The following is a 21,113-nucleotide window of genomic DNA, read 5'->3' on the forward strand; positions in this document are numbered from 1 at the left end:
CCGAAGGCTCAGCCTTCCCTAGACCTTGACCATTAGTGGTTTCACAACCAGAAAAGAGAGGTGACTACGGGCAGCGGGGAGCAGGGGGAGCCAGGCACTTATACCTGCCAGCTCTTTTCTTGTAGAGACTCAATTATGCTACCCAACAAAAGACGTAACTTGGGAAATATTTCTGGGCACGTGCGACTGTGCAGAAAATGTCTTTGAGCTTCAGACTAGAGGAAATGGAGTTACCATCTGGTGTGGGAAATGCAGCAGCCATAAGCACAGTTCCAGGAACATTTTTCTCTTCCATTTTCCCCCTTTGGATCCAAGTGCAGAAGTATTTGAGTTTGAGCTGTAACTGGTTGGGGGTTAGAAGAGCAGAGTGGAGGTGAGGGAGGTCACTTCTCATCAGTCAGGGTTAGCCAAGTGATAGCCTGATTTTCATGCCTGTTGTCCCTCATCCCTAGTTTTGTGAAAGGTTTTACGTTTTCCTTTAAAACCAAAGGGAGAAAGATAAACTCAAGTACTGTAAGCATTCTATTAGGTTTTGAGAGAGGAGGAAGGTTTGGAATTTTGATTTTAAGCAGGTATAGCTTAAGGGATAACTTTGCATTGTATAAGAGTTCATTTATGAGTACAAACTTAACTTGAAGTTTAATAGGCACTTGACAGTTGATAGAAAGTTTTAGCTTATAAAAGCAATGTAGAGAATAGTAAAAGAGGAAGAATACTTGGGAGGTTGGGAAAATGACATTAAGTGGTACAGATGGGTGAAGAGAAAGACCACTGGGCATGGAATCAGAAAATTTGAATCCTAGCTATTATTTTCCCAAGTACTTCTTCTCTAACCTTGATCTAGTGAATTTACCCTGGATGTAAATCAAAATGGTATTAATCTGGTGTATGAATTTATCACAGAGATTTAAAGAGGTCATGTGTACCAATGTACATAGCTTCACATCCCCCTTCTGGGGGTAACTTCTCCCCATGGAAATCCTATTTCCAAGGTTATTATCTTTAAGAGGCTACTCTTTTAGAAACTAATTCATTTTTCCCATTTGTGTTAGATAAAAGTTCTGGTTAGCATGAGTCTGATCACTCTTAGCTCATCAAGTTCTGCAGCTCTGTCCCAAAGCAAAGCCAGTTAACATCTTAGTTATGCTGGAAAGGTTCATTAGCAGTAAATATTTGATTTTTATAGTTCAAAAAAAATTTTTATAGTTTATGGACCCCCCCATTTTCTCCTTTCATGGACTTCCAAGAACTACTCTCTACACAAAATGTGATTTCTGTGTCATTAATTGGAGTTCATTTTTGGTAGAATTTGAGCTAATTTTAGTGCTGAGAAAATCCAGTAAATGGACCTGAGCTGTAATCCATGTCTTTTACAATAAAAGCTTTTTATATGTAAGAGATTTTAGAAACTGTATTTGCAAAAAATGATCTTTAATGTTCTCATCAGGTACGTAGACCTGAGGGTCTTAAAAAGGCCATGTTCCCGCACCCCTAGCATCACAGTCTTCATGAAATGATGTGTCGTGTCCACAGTGATCACAAAATTATTCAAGAGCTCCGTTATCTTGTCGTAATTAGACTTAATCTAGAAAACAAAGAATGCCCAGAAATGGCCTTGGAAATAGGAATTGTGCTGCAAAGAGATTGAACATTTGTAGAATTATATTTGCCCCACTCTCTTTGTCTGTAATCCCTTTGAATTCCCGTAATAACCCTACAGGATAATTTCTCCTGTTTTAAAAGATGAGTAACCTGAAGCTTCAGAGATAATAATTGTCCCTGAGCTTTCATGCTGGTCGAAACAAAATGCAGCAGAAAGTCAAACCCAAGCCTTTCTTACTTCAACTCAGTATCTTTCTCTCAGTCATACTTTCCAGAAGAGCCCACAAGTGGTCATTAAGTCCAGCAAGGCCCTCTGACTCCTAAGGACCTCTTCAAATCTTGGATGAACCTTTGGGACACTAGAAACCTTGCCTTAGATGGGAGAACTGAAATGATCAGTTTTATGATCTTAGCAATTATTTCTTAAATTTGCATTTAATTTTTTGAGAAAAACATATGTACATAAAAACACACAAATTAAACTTATTTTACAATTTGCAATATAATTGCAATGATGTGCATGAATGTATGGGTGTAATGGCTACATCCATCAAGGGAGAACCGAAATCAATAAACAGAGTATTACCAACACCTCCTAAGTCCCCTCATGCCCCCTCCCAGGTTAAACTCAAGACCAAAGTCAACACATGCTGGTTGTAACAGTTGTCCCTCTTGTTAAAGGTTGGGCAGATACATAAAGGCTGTTCATGGCAATTTATTAACAGACTAAGTGTACTGTGTTCTTAGTGCTCATTGTAAATGAAAGTAGGAAGAAAAGGCAAACCAGAAATCATGGGTTCCCCATCTCCTGCATCTTCCCCAGCACCCTCCATGCCGGCTTATGAACTGGAGACGCCCTTGAATCAGACGGACAGCACAGTGACGGTCCTGCTGAAGCCTGCACACAGTCGAGGTGCACCCGTCAGGTATGGAGCCGAGAAGGGGTTGTTTTAGGTGAAAACCCAAATCAGATGGGTACATTTCTCCCACGTGCCTTCTAGGGATTTGCCGCAGACCTCACTCAGCATGTAAAACCATGTCCTTATGAGTTCTAATTAAAGGAAAGGACTGAGGGGAAAGAAGGGGCTTTGATGTGAGTGATTAAGTGTTGTGTAAGGAGTTTGATTCTGATGCACGTGGTTGTTCTTTGAAGTTAAGGAACAAAAACCCCAATCTGTTCAGAGGTGGCTTTCCTCCTAAAAGGTAATTGCTCTCTGCAGTTTAGTTACCCATGGGCAGATGGTATCAGTGTCCTGAGCTGTAGTCCTTAAATAGACGCTGTGAGTTATTTTTGTCTATTTGTTTTGTTTACATGGAGTTTTAAATCTTTAATCTTTAGTAAACCAACTAATCTTTCCATTGAATGTGTACTATATAACTGTACTTTTTTAAAGAAACAGGTGATTGGAAAGACAATTGTGAAGTCTTTATTTGAACAGATTTAGGTTTATTACCACCATGTAGACCCCATTTCTCATCACATGATGATTTATATAGCCAAGAAATTACAAATTATAACTTTTACAGTGAATGAATAAAATAAATGTATTCTTCTTAGGAAGGAGCAAAGGAATGCCTCAATAACTCTTGAATATGAACTTGTCATAAGCTCAATAATTTATATAAATGAAATTTCTAGTCATTTCAGAAGAATTCCGATATTTTGTGCTATCAGAATCACTTCCCTTCAAAATAATCTATTCCTTTGAATAGCATTCTCCAAGGAAACATTTACATTCACAAATAAGGCTGTGTGGGGTTCATTTCCCTGTGCCTTTTGTAGAGTTTTATTTCATTAACCTTCTGAAACCTGGCCGTCTTTGATCACGTTTTCTCTACAGTATCAAAGAGTGAGTCACTGAACTTCCTTCTGCCTGATAAGATATATAAGTTTCAGTTCACAGGCTCAAGATGAAAAACAGACAAGCATTAGTTGATAGAAAGATCAAATTAGTGTAGAAACAGACATTTTTATTTGAAAACCCTACAAAATGGCAAGAGACAATTTTTAATTTACTCTGCTTTCTTAACGTAGTAGCCCCTGAAGGGATTTCGGATGGCCATTCATAGGCCCAGTGAGTGAGAATGCTTTGAAATATGTAAAAGCTCTCTCCAGGTGTAAGAATTATTTCTGCAAGAAAAGCAATGCCACTGACACTACCCAGGCCCTTTGGGTTGATATGTGTGGCACTGATATGGGTTGCACAAACTGAATGACCCAGACTCACCCTCATTAGGTGTCTGTCCAAAACCCAAGCATACCTATAACCGTAAGTCAGACTCTGTTCACTCCAGAACGCTGAATTATTATTAAAGGATAATTCACTCTCCAGCCGTGGCCTTGAGAACATTGTTTTTCTCTGACCAATTTAAGAGCTGCCCAGACTCAGCAATAACAGGCCATGAGGACAGGAGTCAGGGTTGTGTCGAAAGGCTTCATGATGACATGAGGGGGTGGAGGTCATTTACTTTCAGAGCCTCCAAACTGAAGGAGGCTGAAATCCTAACCATTTCTCCCATTCTGTTCTATTCTTACAGAAACTCCTTCACACTTTTTCGGTTCTTGTTGCTTCTTTCCTCCTAACCTTTTCAGCTGGATTGTCATCTGTATCTTTGTGTAGGTCTTTCCAAGTCTTAGGTTTTCCTGTAACATTTCTTTGGGCAATCCATGTTAGTCCTCTCCCCAGAACTCCTTTTCTTGTCTTTCAAAATTTTCAATTGTGTCCCAAATGACTATTCATGTTTTCCACCATCTGCCTTGCTAAGACATGATTTTGTTCTTTTCCTTTACATCTTGGGCTTCCTTGTGGCTCCGATGGTAAAGAATCTGCCTACAGTGTGGGAGCTGCTGCTGCTAAGTCACTTCAGTCGTGTCCGACTCTGTGCGACCCCATAGACGGCAGCCCACCAGGCTTCCCCATCCCTGGGATTCTCCAGGCAAGAGTACTGGAGTGGGTTGCCATTTCCTTCTCCAATGCATGAAAGTAAAAAGTGAAAGTGAAGTTGCTCAGTCATGTCCGACTCTTAGTGACCCCATGGACTGCAGCCTACCAGGCTCCTCCATCCATGGATTTTCCAGGCAAGGGTACTGGAGTGGGGTGCCATTGCCATCTCCGGCAGTGTGGGAGACCTAGGTTCAATTCATGGGTTGGGAAGATCCCCTGGAGAAGGGAATGGCAACCCACTCCAGTATCTCGTCTGGGAAATCCCATGGACAAAGGGGCCTGGTGGGCTACAGTCCCTGGGGTCACAAAGAGTCGGACATGACGGAACTACTAACACTTTCACATTTGTTTTCAGAGACTCTGGAGCTTTACTAATTAGTTGGAGACACCCTCGGGCTTTTTATTTCTATGTCTATAAAAATACAAATTCAGATGCTGATCAGGGTGTCCAAAATGCAGGTGCCCCATCATTTCATCAGGCCCAGCTCTAACTCTGAGAAGATTTCAGTTTATGTTGTCATATGCTCTTTCACACCTGTCATACCACCTGATTTTCTGAGTTCAGCACTGTTTTGCTTTTATGAAACATCATCTTGTTATTGGCTAACCATCTCTGGGACTGGCCGGGGTCACTTTGCATTCTGCCTCTATTATACCTGCTTTCACAATGTTAGCAACTTGAAATGAACAAATTTACTATTTGTATCCATCAAGGAAATCTATAATGCTAGAATAGAGATCAATTCTTATGGCAGCCTCTTACTATCATTATAAAGAAATCCACTACAGATGCTACCTTACTGGAAGGATGCTTGTCTTAAATGGGAAAATTTTATTGGCACAAGTTTGAGAAAGGAAATTACCTCAGACTCACCTGTCAAAAAGATTTTTTTGCAGAAAAATGAATATTCTCTTCAAGAGATTCATTATTATAGTGCGGCATAATGGGACTGATTACCTATTGAGTAGATAGAAGCCCAATATATCTAGAAAGACTAGTTTGGAAAAAAATTGTCCATAATGCTCTCAGTCTAAATGGGTTATATGAAAATTTTCAATTTCATTTAATGTTTAGAGAAATAAGAACTCTGATTAGGGAATCAGAGGGACCTAAAATATAAAGCCATAATGTAGATTGAAACATTTGAACACATCTGGAAATTTGCAAAATGCACATGTAATCAAACTGCAATACAAGAAAGCTTTTCCCAAATGGTAAGATAAATATGAGAAGAGGAAATGGAAGCGAACATCTGTTAGCTTTCCTGGATTTTGCACAGTATTATGTGTTCAAAAGTACTGTCATTGTGTGATTGCAAAGAACCCATTCTTTCGATTGATTTGATTTTTCTTGAATCCATATTCATTGGTGTTGAAAATTTAGTCATACTTCACTGAGGCACTTCACTAAGTGAGGTGGTTGTATATTGATTCCACTACAGACACTCAGCTTGCTTAATGCAGATTCTTGAAATTGCACTAAACTCTCAGCATAAGTGACTGTTGTCTTTTTATTGATCAACACACCAGCTCTGTCACATAAAATTATTTAAATCCAAGATGGCCAGGAGGAACACAGAGTCCATCATTCCGGCAGGTAAACAGGCACCCAGGACAGAATTTTAATGTCTGTCCATGGGTTCAATTTTTTTTTTTTCCTTTAATAAGACAGGGAAAAACTTCATTTTCTTTAACTCATTTAGAATCACCTGCATTCTCTCTTTTCTCTCCACTGTTTATTACACGCAGACACAGTCCGACGGAGGAAACCCTTATAATCTGGCAGTAAAAGAGCAACTCTAAATAAAGAATGAGTTGCACACAAAGTGCTGTGCTTTCGTGCACCAACAGAAGTTCTGTCTATGATTTTACTCCCGTGATGTATGTGTTTGTCTTGTAATCTGCTCTGTGCAGTAACCCTCATTAATGATGTTTTATACCTTCTAATGGGCTGTAGCTTGAGACTCCATCACGTTGTTGTAATTCCAATGACTCTCATTTTTGTTCTTCAGGCATTGTTGCTTTAATTTGTTCCTAAATGTTTTGGAGCTCTGTGTCTTCTTAATTAAAACTCAGAGCTTGAGTATGTTAACTAATTAAATATTTTGATATTCATTTCAGTGAAATGTTCAAAGATTACCAAATCAGTCTTTGATTCATTCATTCAGGAGAAACTATTGAGTGGGGAAAACATCTATTACAGTTGTGAGTCTGCAGGGAGAAGGGGAAGGAGGGCAGAAATCACATCAGCAACCAGGACATTAGGGCTGAACTGCGTGAATGTAATTTTAATTCATGGCAGCAACTTTGTTCTTCTAATAAAGAGAAAGCCCCAATTTTTTTGTTGTTGTCGTTGAAATATAGTTGATTTACAATCTTGTGTTTAATTTTTGCTGTACAGCAAAGTGACTGTTAGACATATATATGTATAACTTTTTCAGATTCTTTTCCACTATGGTTTATCATAGGATATTAAATACAGTTCCCTGTGCTTCAGAGTAGGACCTTGTTTATTCATTTTATATATAATACTTTGCCTCTGCTAATCCCAACCTCCCAGTCCATCCCTCCCCCACCCCCTGACCCCTTGGCAAGTCTGTTCTCTCTGTCTGTGAGTCTGTTTCTGTTTCATAGATAAGTTCATTTGTGTCGTACTTTCAGTTCAGTTCAGTTCAGTCGCTCAGTCGTGTCTGATTCTTTGCGACCCCATGAATCGTAGCACGCCAGGCCTCCCTGTCCATCACCATCTCCCGGAGTTCACTCAAACACACGTCCATTGAGTCGGTGATGCCATCCAGCCATCTCATCCTCTGTCGTCCCCTTCTCCTCCTGCCCCCAATCCCTCCCAGCATCAGGGTCTTTTCCAATGAGTCAGCTCTTCGCATGAGGTGGCCAAAGTATTGGAGTTTCAGCTTCAGCATCAGCCGTTCCAAACAACACCCCGAGCTGATCTCCTTTAGAATGGACTGGTTGGATCTCCTTGCAGTCTAAGGGACTCTCAAGCATCTTCTCCAACACCACAGTTCAAAAGCATCAATTCTTCGGTGCTCAGCCTTCTTCACAGTCCAACTCTCACATCCATACATGACCACTGGAAAAACCATAGCTTTGACTAGATGGACCTTTGTTGGCAAAGTAATGTCTCTGCTTTTGAATATGCTATCTAGGTTGGTCATAACTTTCCTTCCCAGGAGTAAGCGTCTTTTAATTTCATGGCTGCAGTCACCATCTGCAGTGATTTTGGAGCCCAAAAAAATAAAGTCTGACACTGTTTCCACTGATGGGACCAGATGCCATGATCTTCGTGTCATACTTTAGGTTCCACATATAAGTGACATCACATAGTACTTGTCTTTTTCTTTCTGACTTACCTCGCTTAGTGTGGTAATCTCTAGGTCCGTCCTTGTTGCTGCGAATGGCATTGTTTCATTCTCTTTATAGCTGAGTAATATTCCAGTATATCCATACCACGTCCCTCTTTACCCATTCATCTGTCGATGGACATTTGGGTTGCTTCCTTGTCTTTAGCCCTGATTATTGTAATGCTGTGCATTGGTAGTCATCGGAGACTTACATCTGGTTGGCCTCTCAGTTGAATGCTTCCTCAACAGATAGGTTTAAAAAGCAATTTGTGAATAGTTTATGTGGCTGAGAATTGGGGCCAAAATCTTAAAGCAAATAGGAATTTCATTGCATTAAGAATAAAGAAGAGCAGAGGGCATAAGGAATTGAAGGCATATTTTGCCTTACTTTTTCAATGTGTGTTCTAGTTAATTAATATTTCAAATGAGATAGGAAATATTTCTTGCTAGTCAAAGGCAAGCATAAATGCTTTATTCATCCAGACCACTTCTGATTTAAAAACAAAAAACCTGCATCATGTAATAGCTGCAGTTTCATATAGAAGTCAAGAATTTGTTTATTTTTATGTAATATGTCCAGATTTTTGTTAGACTGGTTTTGCCTTGTATTTGTCATCATGGTAGACTGCAAACGTGTGCTGTTTTCATTTACTCCTGTCCTTTTCCCTCATGCTGTTTTGCCTTACATAGTAAAGTAGGAAACATGTACTGATATTTAAGGCTTGTTGTTAACTTCTGATGTTTACTGTTTACTCATATTACTCATCAAGGGCTTCCCAGATGGCACTAGTGGTAAAAAAAAAAAAAAAAAAAACGCTTGCCAGTACAGGAGACATTAGAGACATTAGAGACATGGGTTCCATCCCTAGATGAGGAAGATCCCCTGGAGGAGGGCATGGCAACCAACTCCAGATCCCACGGACACAGGAGCCTGGTGGGCAACAGTCCACAAGATCACAAAGAGTCAGACATGACTGAGCATGAATACACTCATCAAATACTCTTTTGTAATAAATTACGTAGAAAATTTTAAGTGCATTAAAGGATGCTATTTTTCTCATTATAGAGCTCTTCTCCTCTGAAAAATCCACTTTTAGTCTTAAAAGAAGGTGAAGAGCAAATTTTCATTCCATCGAGAATAAAGAGGCAGTAGAGCATGGGGTCGCTAAGAGTCGGGCACAACTGAGCGACTTCACTTTCACTTCTCACTTTCATGCATTGGAGAAGGACATGGCAACCCACTCCAGTGTTCTTGCCTGGAAAATCCCAGGGACGGCAGGGCCTGGTGGGCTGCTGTCTATGGGGTTGCACAGAGTCGGACACGACTGAAGTGACTTAGCAGCAGCAGCGGCAACTTTTGGACAGTAGAGTAAGCGTCTCCCTGGCAAGTAGGAAGGGGGTCTCTCTGAGACCACAGACCCCCCCATCTCCTGGGGGACCAACACAGACCACTGCTTCTATCTTAATTTTGTTTGGCTAGTCTTTCTGAGGAGGTGATGTAGGGGCCAAGATTCAATGTATGTGGATGAGTTAAGAAGGACCAGGTGACTTCACTTTCACTTTTCACTTTCATGCATTGGAGAAGGAAATGGCAACCCACCCCAGTGTTCTTGCCTGGAGAATCCCAGGGACAGGGGAGCCTGGTGGGCTGCCATCTATGGGGTCGCACAGAGTCGGACACGACTGAAGCGACTGAGCAGCAGCAGCAGCAGCAGAGCAATTGTATTTATTTAAAGAAAATGTGTTCCATTTCTCAGACGTGTTCCATTTGATCTTGGCGCTATATGGGAAATGAGCTTTATTCTCCTTGTGGGCCTGCGCTCACGTCTCCAGCTGGGTATAACACAGCAGGTTTTGTTAAAGGGACTCAGTTTGAGAGCACCAGTGAGTCTGTGACACCTGCTTCCTCTGTCCATGGGATTCTCCAGGCAAGAATACTGGAGTGGGTTGCCATTTCCTTCTCCAGGGATCTTCCTGACCCAGGGATTGAACCCACGTCTCCTGCATTGGCAGGCAGATTCTTTACTGCAGAGTCACCTGAGAAGCCCATAGAATGACTCTAAAAGTCAAGTTCCCTATATGCCAAATCGACAAAAAGTCAATGAGGCAATTAACTTGCTTGACTCAGTAGAATCTGATGTTCTGTGTACCCTCAAAGAGTCTGCTTGTCCTTTCACTCTCTTAAAAGAAAGGTATTTGTGATTCACTGGGCTGGCCTGATCTGGGGATAAGTGTGTTATACTTACAGAGGGTTGGCGTGGCTGGATGGGAGGAGAGGAAGGGAGATGGGGCTGGATCAGGTGACCTCATGCTCCACACCAGGGGGTGAAGGTGCAACTGCTAGGCTGTGAGCAGCCATCCAGGGATTTACAGAAGGAAAACGTGTAGGAACCATCAGCCGGAGCCTGGAGGGCAGGTAGCTGGGCAGGGTGAAGGGCAGATGTGACAGAGGAGGTATACCTGCCCGGGTTTTCATCCACCCAGTCAGATACTGATAACCCTTAGAGCAGGGCTCTTGTAAATGCCAAACGCTATTTCTCCTTAGGAACAGGGCTTCGGGGAACCAAAAACATTTAGTTTTTTGGAAGAAAAATAAAGAGAGAGAATGTATCGCCTAATCAGACTGATTGGTGATATTAACAGTTTAAAGTATTATTGAAGTGAATAAAAACTAGCTCAGCCATGACTCTGATAATTTATTGGAAATTACTTATTGTTTGCAAATATTTTTTAGACCTCAATTTCTGTAAACAGCAAACAGGCAGCACGATTAGTCCCTCTTACTCAGAAGAACCTTCTGGATCATTCTGTTTTTGCTTCTCTCTACATTCCCTTTGCTGTATCACCCTGATGCCTTTGGCCTGAGCCTGTGCTTGGCACTTTGGGGCTGATTATTGAATATTATACATGTTGGGATGTGTTTCAATGCCTGTGAATGGATGAGGTGCAGTGTCTTGCTTACTGTAAGCCAGAGCACAGAAGGAATGAATGCTCCAGGATGCTGAGCAGATACATGTGGCTAACTCTTGACTGGGGGCAGGGAAGACTCAAGTTTTTTATCACACTGTTTCTTCTCTTTTTTTTTTTTCATTCCTATGCCCAGAGGAACCTGTGTTTGTCTCTGCAAAGATAAATGTCTGAGGTTAGAGCTACAGATTACATGAAGGCCCTTGAGCATTTTTCCTAGTGGAGGTCATACGTTATACGTGACCACCTCCCTGGAGGTGAGGTCAGTAGCACTTTGCACCCCCTTCCCACACTAACCAGGACCCCAGAAGCCCCCCATCGGGGGAGGGAGCCAGACGTACAAGTTGAAGTCACTGTCCACTGATGATAGAGAAAGTTACTTGCTGTTTCTTTCCCTTCATCTATCTGGACCACAAGTAAATCTTACAGGCGAATCATTTAAAACCCATCTCAGTTGTAAACCCAGAGAGCTCGTGGCAGATCAGTGCTTGAACAACTTACCGCCTGATTGATGAATCTCAGCACTGATCTGCCGCGAGCTCTCGGTACTGTTGATCTTCCTAATCATGATTATTGATTCCACAAAGTTGAAGGGATGGGTTTCCAGACGTGTTCCCAGCTAAGACTGAGAACAGGATCTTGGACATTTTGACAAAGATCTCACTACAGATGCCTCGCTTTCATTTTTTCAAGTGTTACAATCACCTAAGGGCTTCCGAGATAGCTCAGTTGGTAGAGAATCTGCCTGCAATGCAGGAGACCCCAGTTTGATTCCTGGGTTGGAAAGGTCCCCTGGAGAAGGGATAGGCTACCCACTCCAGAATTGTTGGGCTTCCCTGGTGGCTCAGATGGTAAAGAATCCACCTACTGTCTCACCATCCTGGCACTGTGACTTGAACATAAAGATGCTTTGTAGATATTTGGTAAACAAATAAATGAGTAATTGGCCAATGTTGGTGCTCAAATTTCTTACAACATTTTGGCACTGTTACAAAAGGCAGGATTTTCACCAGACTAATAACTTCAGAGAGCTCTTCTCACTGAGCAGGACATATACTGACACTGGACAGGAAACGCTATAAGGAAACGCAGAGAAATGAAAAAATGGGACACAGAGAGAGAGGGAGACCTGGGTTCAATCCCTGGGTGGGAAAGATCCCCGGACACCCCACTCCAGTATTCTTGCCTGGGAAATCCCATGGACAGAGGAGCCTGAAGGGCTGCAGTCCATAGGATTGCAAAGAGCTGGACACGACTGAAGCAACCAAGCACACACACACACACACACACAATCTCATGAATACATGAGAAAAGACTACAGGTTCGAAGAGGCTGATACAGTCAATCTCCAGGCAGACAGTAAAAGCCAGTCCAGGCAGCTGCTGAGAGCTCTGGGCTTTGGGAGCCCAGGGTCCACTTGAAGAGGACCTGACGCCTCTCCGCAGGTATCAGCACCTTGTGATCCTATGGGTGGGGGGTGGGGGGCATGGCCATATAATAAGAACAGGTTTTGTCATTGTCCTCAGCAGAGAACATTTGCTCAACCAGCACTTCTAAATATGCACAGTGTAATTATTTATGATGAGAACAGCAAAGCACAGGAACATGCTGATGTGCCTTCTATTTTGCCAAAAACTATTTTATTAAGTCTGTTATTACATTATGCTTGTAGGGTTACCTGTACTTGGTTTTCAGATTCTTCATTTAAGTAACACTTCACTCTTCAATCTGTTAGATACAGAATGATTAGGGAGCATTGTTCATTTTTTCCATATCGTCATATCCCTTTGGAGTTGTTCTCCGTGTCCCTTTTTCATTCCTCTGCGTTTCCTTATAGTGTTTCCTGTCCAGTGTCGGTATATGTCCTGCTTGTGAGAAGTGGTAAGAGCTCTCTGAGGTTATTAGTCTGGTGAAAATCTTGCCCTTTGTAACAGTGCCAAGTGTTGTAAGAACTTTGAGCACCAACATTGCCAATTATTCATTCATTTGTTTACCAAACATCTATGAAGCATCTTTATGTTCAAGGCACGGGGCTAGGATGGTGAGCAAGCTATATAAAGACTTACTGAGGGCATGTGACAGAGGAGGAAACCCAACAAGGAAATCAGGATGTGCTGTTTAAGCTGAAACTCAAAGGAGCTGCAGGAAGTGACCACTCAGGACTGGAAGACCACTGTAGGTTCACTGAAGAGAGGAGCAGCCCATAGAACGGCCTAGGATCAGAGAAAATAAAGAGGTGTAGACAGTGGCCATCTCAGAAAATACAATTAAAACTGCATACGCAGTAAATGAAGTTTGACCGGCACTCAAGAGTATTAATTAAATTTATGAATTTAATGTTGGAATGAGCCTTTTCCTGGGCTAATCATTATGTAAAATGTATGTAAATGTAATAGGAAATCCAAAAAGGTCGCAAAATGATTTTCATAATTTAGTTTCTGAATATCCTTCAGTACCTCAAACCTAATTAAGTGTGCAATAGATGTTTATTGAATTGAACCTCATCTTTTCCTTGTGAGCAGAAGTCATTATCACTGACGCCTTTATCGATGAGAAGCTGAAGGTCTCAAAACTCATTGAACATATAAGGAAGAAGAGGATTTTATATTTATATTCTCATCACTAAATAAAAGTTAAATACTACATTTTTCCATAGAGTACAGAGGCATTAAAAAAATACCCCCCTTTTTACCCTTGGATCAATCGTATTGTTATTAATAAGATTATATTCAGAAGGACTAACTTCAAAGGAATCATTGTTAAAAATACACATTTCATCGGAAGGTCACTAGAATCTCACATGCCTATGCTGAAGCCTTTGAAACTTCTCCTGCTTCCCACCTTGTGGGGTCACTGAGACCCCTCCTTTTCTCCTTTTCTTTCCATCCCCCCATAGGTGAGAAAGAGGGTTGGGAGGTAGGCAAAATGAATGAAGAGGGTCAGGTGGGTAGTGATGGATGGTAACTGGACTTGTCCTGGTGATCACTCTAGAGTGTGTACAGATGTTGAATTTTAATGCTCTACAGTGGAAATCTATATTCCAAAAAGCTGGGGACCATAGAGAATTATTACAAAGAATTCTCTGAAAACAAAGAATTCTCATCAAAGTCAATTAAAAATGTAATGAAAACTTTAAAAATTAATTTATTACTAGCCTTTTTTTTTTTTTTAAGAACACTCACATGGACCAGAAGTCTTCAGTTTGCATCTGGGCTGCATTGTTTACTCTTGTGTGATCTGGGCATCCTATGAACTCTCTTTCTTTACTTCTGAAATTGGAGTCCAACACACGACCAATCCATCTCATGACACTGTCATGAAGATTAATACGGTGAAAGTTCTTTGTAAGCTGAAGTGTTGAGAAAGTACAGAACTGTAATATCAGACTTTGCTTAGCAGAAATATTGACCGGATTGGTGTTTAGTTTTTATTCCCCTTTTTTCTTGCTTTTGGTAATGTGCCTAAAATTTCTCATCATTACTGCCTTTAACTTTTATACCAATATACACAATTATCACTTAAGTAGGATCTGTGTTCTAAAGGAAACCCATACTTTGACAGTAAACTGATGGTCACTGAAAGAAATGTGTGTGACAATTCTGTAAAATTATCAAAGTTTTAGAAGACCTATTGTTCCATCAAAACCCCACAGTGATGAGAAAGAATTGTTGGTTGGAGTAGTTACAAACAAGGGCCCTTTCCTGGGAAGGCAGGCGTTCAGAATCATCAAATGTGCAGCCAACTCCAGCACGGAGTTTGGTGACCCTGGGTTTAGATCCTGGTCCTTATGTGCCCCATGATCTCAGGCAAGTGGCACAGCTTTTCTGTCTCATTCTCCCCCTGAAGTAGATGTGAGTGAGAACGTCCACCTCCGAGGGCAGCTGGGAGGTGAATGATGGGAAGCAGAGCTCTCAGGACAGCATCTAACACAGACGTCCTCTGCTCATTGTAGGAAAGCTCTTCTTATAACTGTTGATGCTATTCTGGTCTGTGAAGACGGTCATGTCTTATAGACAAGACAGTAGCCCTTGTCTTATGCCTGTGTTGCAGGAAAGCTTCTAAGTCCCAGTAAAATACTCCTGAGCCTCAGTGATGATCTGACGGGAATGATAATTATGATAATAAAAAATGAAGCATTATTGTGACTTAGATGGAGCAGCTATACTGTGTCAGACCCATGCTTGGCCCTTTATGAAATGATTCTAATCGTCAGAGCAGACAGCCTGCTCAGATGCCGGCGCTCCATGCACAGATGAGGAACTGAGGTCTAGGGGTGGGGGGTTGACAGCCATGCTCTCCCTGTACAACACTACGTGGCCTGCAAGGCGCCTCCCAGGAGCCGTCCGCACCGCAAACATCGTCCCAGCAGGATCTCTTTGGAACCAAGGTGGTTGCTTCTCCCTTTGCCAACAAGGGCTTTTCTGAAAATTACTATCTTTTCTTTATTGTCTCTTCCAGGGTTAAGAAAACATATCACACCTTTGTCTTTAGATTATGATCCTTTCAATCTTGGGGGCTTATCAATATTAAGAATCTTAATTCTTAAAAGTTAGAAGCAGGGGTTTGGGGTTGTTGTTTTCATTATTTCTTTGTTATGATCTTTAAACTAAGACTTTGTAAAAACTTTTGCTCAAGTCTAACTCCATCAGAATCTGTTCAGTGTTTACCAGTGAAATACATTTTGATACTTAAAGGACTTGGGTTGAACAGAGTTGCTTTAGTGTTTGGGATAGTTTTGATCAAATTCATCAGTCTTTTTTGTTGATCTGTATGTTCTTTTTTCCCTTTTAGCATCTTGATAGTCCCCAAAGAATAAAGAAAGAAAATACCAATTCTTCTGAAATGCTTATTAATGGTTTTTTAAATTGCTCCTCTCTTTTATTGAAGAATTGTAACCTGCAAAGAGCACCTTAAACCTTTGGGGTTAGAGGTTCTTTTGTCACAGTTGTGGAACCTTTGGTAAAGGTTCTATCCATCGCCAACAAAGGTCCGTCTAGTCAAGGCTGTGGTTTTTCCTGTGGTCACGTATGGATGAGAGTTGGACTGTGAAGAAGGCTGAGCGCCGAAGAATTGATGCTTTTGAACTGTGGTGTTGGAGAAGACTCTTGAGAGTCCCTTGGACTGCAAGGAGATCCAAGCAGTCCATTCTGAAGGAGATCAGCCCTGGGATTTCTTTGGAAGGAATGATGCTAAAGCTGAAACTCCAGTACTTTGGCCACCTCATGGGAAGAGTTGACTCATTGGAAAAGACTCTGATGCTGGGAGGGATTGGGGGCAGGAGGAGAAGGGGACGACAGAGGATGAGATGGCTGGATGGCATCACTGACTCGAGGGACGTGAGTCTTAGTGAACTCTGGGAGTTGGTGATGGACAGGGAGGCCTGGCGTGCTGCGATTCATGGGGTCACAAAGAGTCGGACACAACTGAGCGACTGATCTGATCTGATCTATCCATTGCTAAAATTGGTTAAGGAAAACAGCTCTAAGTACCTGACTTCCACCCTAAAATTTTTCCTTTTTTTCTTTGGTATACATAGTCACAAAGACAAAAATGTCACTTAACAGTAAAACTTCAGTTTTATATTACTATACAGGCTCAGTTTTTTATGGCTTCTTATAGCTGAGTTGCTACCGAGTATGTTCACAGCATCCGTGCTAAGTCTCTTATTACCACCACCACCACCCTTCTGCCACCTGATTTGGAGTGACTTCTATCGTATTAAAAAATAATACTCTGGATCCCTTTACTGCCAGGAAACAAAGATCATTTTTATTAAAGTTGCTTTTAGGATGACAGTGTCAGTCATCTCTTTGAAAATTCATTTTGGAAACTAAGTTTGTTCTTCCAGAACCCTTGAAAGTAACCTGAAAAAATGGCAGGGGAAGATAAAAATAATAGAGTAGGTGTAGTTGAGCTTTTATATGATGGAACTTAATTTAACTTTCCCTCCAAGTCCATTTCAAACTTGTTCTTGTGCATGAAAATATATTGCCTCTCTGTCCTTCCCCTGTTCCAGATTTTCTTTTTCTTGAACGTAATCCCCTCTGAAGGATTCTAGGTATGAGATCCAGCCTGGTGCCCCAGGGCTTGCGGGGCAGGCGCACAAGCCTCGCGTTCGGGGACAGGACCAGGCAGGACCTGTGGCCTGAGAGGCAGCAAGGGCACCCCGCTGCCAGATTCTGCCGCCATCACCCCCCAAAAACCAACATATCTGTAATATTTTGACTTGATCTTCGTAATCACAGTGGATATCAAGTGAAATAGTAGAATTGAGACATGATGGCTCTTGTTACCTGCAGCACGGTTGTAGAAGGTAGGAAAGGTAGTTCCAGGTTTGCCAGGGTGGGGGCCTGGGGAGAGTTGGGGCAGGGGAGCAGAGACCCCAAGGAGCAGAGGGACCTGCTTCTTGTTCCTCCCCTTGGGCATCACGGGGGGTGGGAGTCAACACACAGCCCTGTTCATTAGGCCCTGCAGTGTCCTTCTAATAGGATCTGGGCACCATGGAAACTGAGGAAAACCCAGCTGCTCCCAGGGTTCCTCTTGGGGAAACCCAGGGATTCTTGGGACAGACCTGCTGGGACCCCCACAGGCATCGGAGCCACAGTCCGGCCCATTACCCTCAGTCTTCAGTCCTACTGATGAAGGGTCCCCAAGGGTCTTGGGAGCTTTGCAGGCAGGCTCTGATGAGTCTGACAGGAAGACCTGCTGGGACTTAGGTAGAGCTTTGTACACCCAGGGGGTTGTAGTGAAATAGGGTTTGCGCTGGGACCACAAAGACATTCGGTCTTTTGTTTGTTGTTGTTGCTTTGACTTTAATTTGGGGGAAAAGTTGGTGGCCGTAGGCAGCACAGGACAGTCTTTGGGTGTCACCAGCAGCAGGAGCGTTTGGGCACCAGGTCCAGACCAGACGTTCCTGGAGCAGCTGATGCCACAGGAGGCTTTGATGTAGACAGAGACTGTTTCCTGCTTCCTCCTCCACTTGCTACAAACCCTTATCAGCTTCTCGTCCCAGTTCTCAGTTTGAGGAACCTGTTTCTAACACCCCAAGGCTGTGCTTGTCAAGATGGGGACAGTCTGGTCTTTGTTCCTCTTTTCCTTCCTCCCCTGTGCCTCTTACAGGGCTTGCATGTGATAAATATCACAGAAAGGAAGGAAATATGGAGAAAATAGTTTTCTTCTCACTCATCGATGTCACAGCTTGCCTGACCTCATACCAGGAGCTATGAAATATCAGAGCTGAAAGGACCCTAGTGGTCAGGCGGTGATTTGGTGATAGAGCTGGACTGACTCCCCTGGTGTGGGGCTCAGTTCACTGTGCCCTCGCCCCTTCTAGACGATGGCGTTTAAGAATCCACCTGCCAGTGCAGGAGACGTGAGTTTGATTCCTGGAGGAGGACATGGCAATGCACTGCAGTATTCTTGCCTGGAGAATCCCATGGGCAGAGGAGCCCGGTGGGCTGCAGTCCTTGGGGTCGCAAAGAGTCGGACACGACCGAGAACATGAGTGCACATCTCACCTGGCCTGCACTCTCGCTGTGAATACTTCTAGAGACTGAAGGATTCTGAATTAAATATAATATAAACACACAACAATGAAGATATTTAGTGTGGCTCTGATAGTATTCAATTTTTCTAGTTTTATTTAAAACCCTACAGCAAGTTAGGAAAACAGCTTTAAAAATCGTAGGGGACTTTGGGTTAGAATTTTTACAGTCATGTGTTTGTTATGCAGTTGTGATGATTACATTATGATAAACATAAGTGAAATGAAATGTGCAAAGGAAAGCATCTTCACTTGGCAAAAGGGGGAGAAGTCACTCTTAAAGGTGTTCCATCTTGGGCTAATTTACTTGCAGTTTGGTGCCTGTTGTGAAGATTAATAACACATGGCCTTTTACACAGCTTCTCAGCCCAAGTCTAATGTTCCAGTTGTCCTTTTATTACCCCAAACCTCCATAACTGTAGGATTTTTTCCTCCCTTCCCTGTGTTCACAATATGGAGCAGTAAATGAGTTCATATTTCTCGCCCAACCTTTCAGCTATAATTAATATTTTATGATATTAGATTTATCACTAACTAGCAGAACAGTATGATGTGGGACTACATGCTCAGGCACACATGCACACACATCCAGTACAGAAGTAACTTAGGGATGCCAGGCAAGCTCCTGATGATGAATTACAGCTGCAAGAACATCAGTTTTATTTGTGGCACCCTGCAAGTGTGCCACAGCAGTAGATGGCCAGTCTTATCTAGAACAGAGCAGGACAAAGAGAAATGGAAGTGGCCAACACAGAATACTCGACCCCATGGATCAGTTTATGCTGCACAGTGTTACCCAGGGTCCACTGTCCATGGAAAACTGTGACCAGACCTCATTTGTGAGTCAATAAGCAGGACATGCTCGTTCAGCTGCTCTCAGCTCCCATGTTACATGGATCCTAGGCATGATGATAAACACATTGACCTTACTGAACTGACCTTTTTTCCCCCTAATTTTCAACTGGTGGCAATATTTTTAAAATGTTATTCAGTTGAGCCAGGTCGTTCTGATATTCAGGGTGTCATTTCAGTAAATGCTTGCAGGTTTGGGGAAAGGAAATGACTGGAAAAGGAACAGGAAGGAAATGCAGTCTGTGTTATTGCATAAATAAACCTGAATTACACATTTCTCTTACCCGTTTTGCATATAATTTATATTTTCATTTTCCCTCACCCCCCCAAAGAGTTAATCTTCAAGAAGCTATTGATATCAGATTCTATTCTTTTTAAAATTTTTAATTGAAGGGTAATTGCTTTACCCTTTTGTGGTTTTCTGTCATATATCAATAAGAATCAGCCATAGGTACACCCATGTCCCCTCCCTCCTGGACCTATCTCCCATCTCCCTCCCCATCCCACCCTTCAGCCTGTCACAGAGCCCCTGTTTGAGCTCCCTGAGTCATACAGCAAATTCCCATTGGCTATCTATTTTACACATGGTATTGTAAATTTCTCTGTTACTGTTTCCAAACATCACCCCTTCTCCCTCTTCTCCTCCCCCTCTATTCTTTTTTGAAAAGAGAAAATAGATGGCTTTGACCAAAAATTGCAAATCAAGTTAAAGTTACTATTAAGTGTTCCCAATGTTCATCGCAGCACTGTTTATAATAGCCAGGACATGGAAGCAACCTAGATGTCCATCAGCAGATGAATGGATAAGAAAGCTGTGGTACATATACACAATGGAGTATTACTCAGCCATTAAAAAGAATACATTTGAATCAGTTCTAATGAGGTGGATGAAACTGGAGCCTATTATACAGAGTGAAGTAAGCCAGAAGGAGAAACACCAATACAGTATACTAACGCATATATATGGAATTTAGAAAGATGGTAACGATAACCCTGTATACGAGACAGCAAAAGAGACACTGATGTATAGAACAGGCTTATGGACTCTGTGGGAGAGGGAGAGGGTGGGAAGATTTGGGAGAATGGCATTGAAACATGTGAAATGTCATGTATGAAACGAGATGCCAGTCCAGGTGCAATGCACGATGCTGGATGCTTGGGGCTGGTGCACTGGGACGACCCAGAGGGATCGTATGGGGAGGGAGGAGGGAGGAGGGTTCAGGATGGGGAACACATGAGAAATAAAAAAATAAATAAATAAATAAAAATTTTTAAAAAAGTGTTACAAAATGAACACTATTCTAAGCCTTTGACATGACGAGAAACACCAACTTTAAAGGATTAGCAGAAGCAACAAGGAAATAGATCAGGACTTTTCTCCCCTCATCTCTCCTCTTCACCCAACATTCTGCTATCTAGTTGGATAGTGAAAGTGTTAGTCACTCAGTCATGTCCGACTCTTTGTGACCCCATGGACTGTAGCTCACCAGGCTCCTCTGTCCATGGAATTCTCCAGGCAAGAAATACTGGAATGGGTAGCCTTTCCCTTCTCCAGGGGATCTTCCCAACCCAGGGATCGAACCCAGGTCTCCTCCAGTGCAGGTGGATTCTTTACCATCTGAGCCACCATGCAAGTCCATCTAGTTGGATAACCTTTCAATATTTTATGCTGATAAGGAACAGAATAAGTAGGTAAGAAGAATGGACTTACAACTAAAGGCTTAATCTTGAAAAGAATTAGGACACACATTTTAAAGCCAATCTCACACCTGCAGCAGGCTTATCCTCAACCTCTTTAAAGTTAGAAAATGCCAAAACCATTTCATCGCATTTGAACTTTTA

At 42.2% G+C, this 21,113-nt stretch overlaps 1 protein-coding gene across 6 annotated transcripts in view; it reads left to right on the top strand.

Moving 5' to 3' along the window:
* PTPRM (protein tyrosine phosphatase receptor type M) overlaps nt 1–21,113 on the top strand; it is a 665,201-nt gene that overhangs the window by 390,994 nt on the left and 253,094 nt on the right. For all 6 annotated transcript variants that reach the window (XM_059881042.1, XM_024984488.2, XM_024984489.2 and 3 more), the window contains one exon: nt 2,426–2,528. In XM_059881042.1, coding sequence (XP_059737025.1) covers nt 2,426–2,528 — 103 coding nt within the window. The remainder of the gene's footprint in view (nt 1–2,425; nt 2,529–21,113) is intronic.

The sequence above is a fragment of the Bos taurus genome, chromosome 24, assembly GCF_002263795.3.
Source record: "Bos taurus isolate L1 Dominette 01449 registration number 42190680 breed Hereford chromosome 24, ARS-UCD2.0, whole genome shotgun sequence".
NCBI lineage: Eukaryota > Metazoa > Chordata > Mammalia > Artiodactyla > Bovidae > Bos > Bos taurus.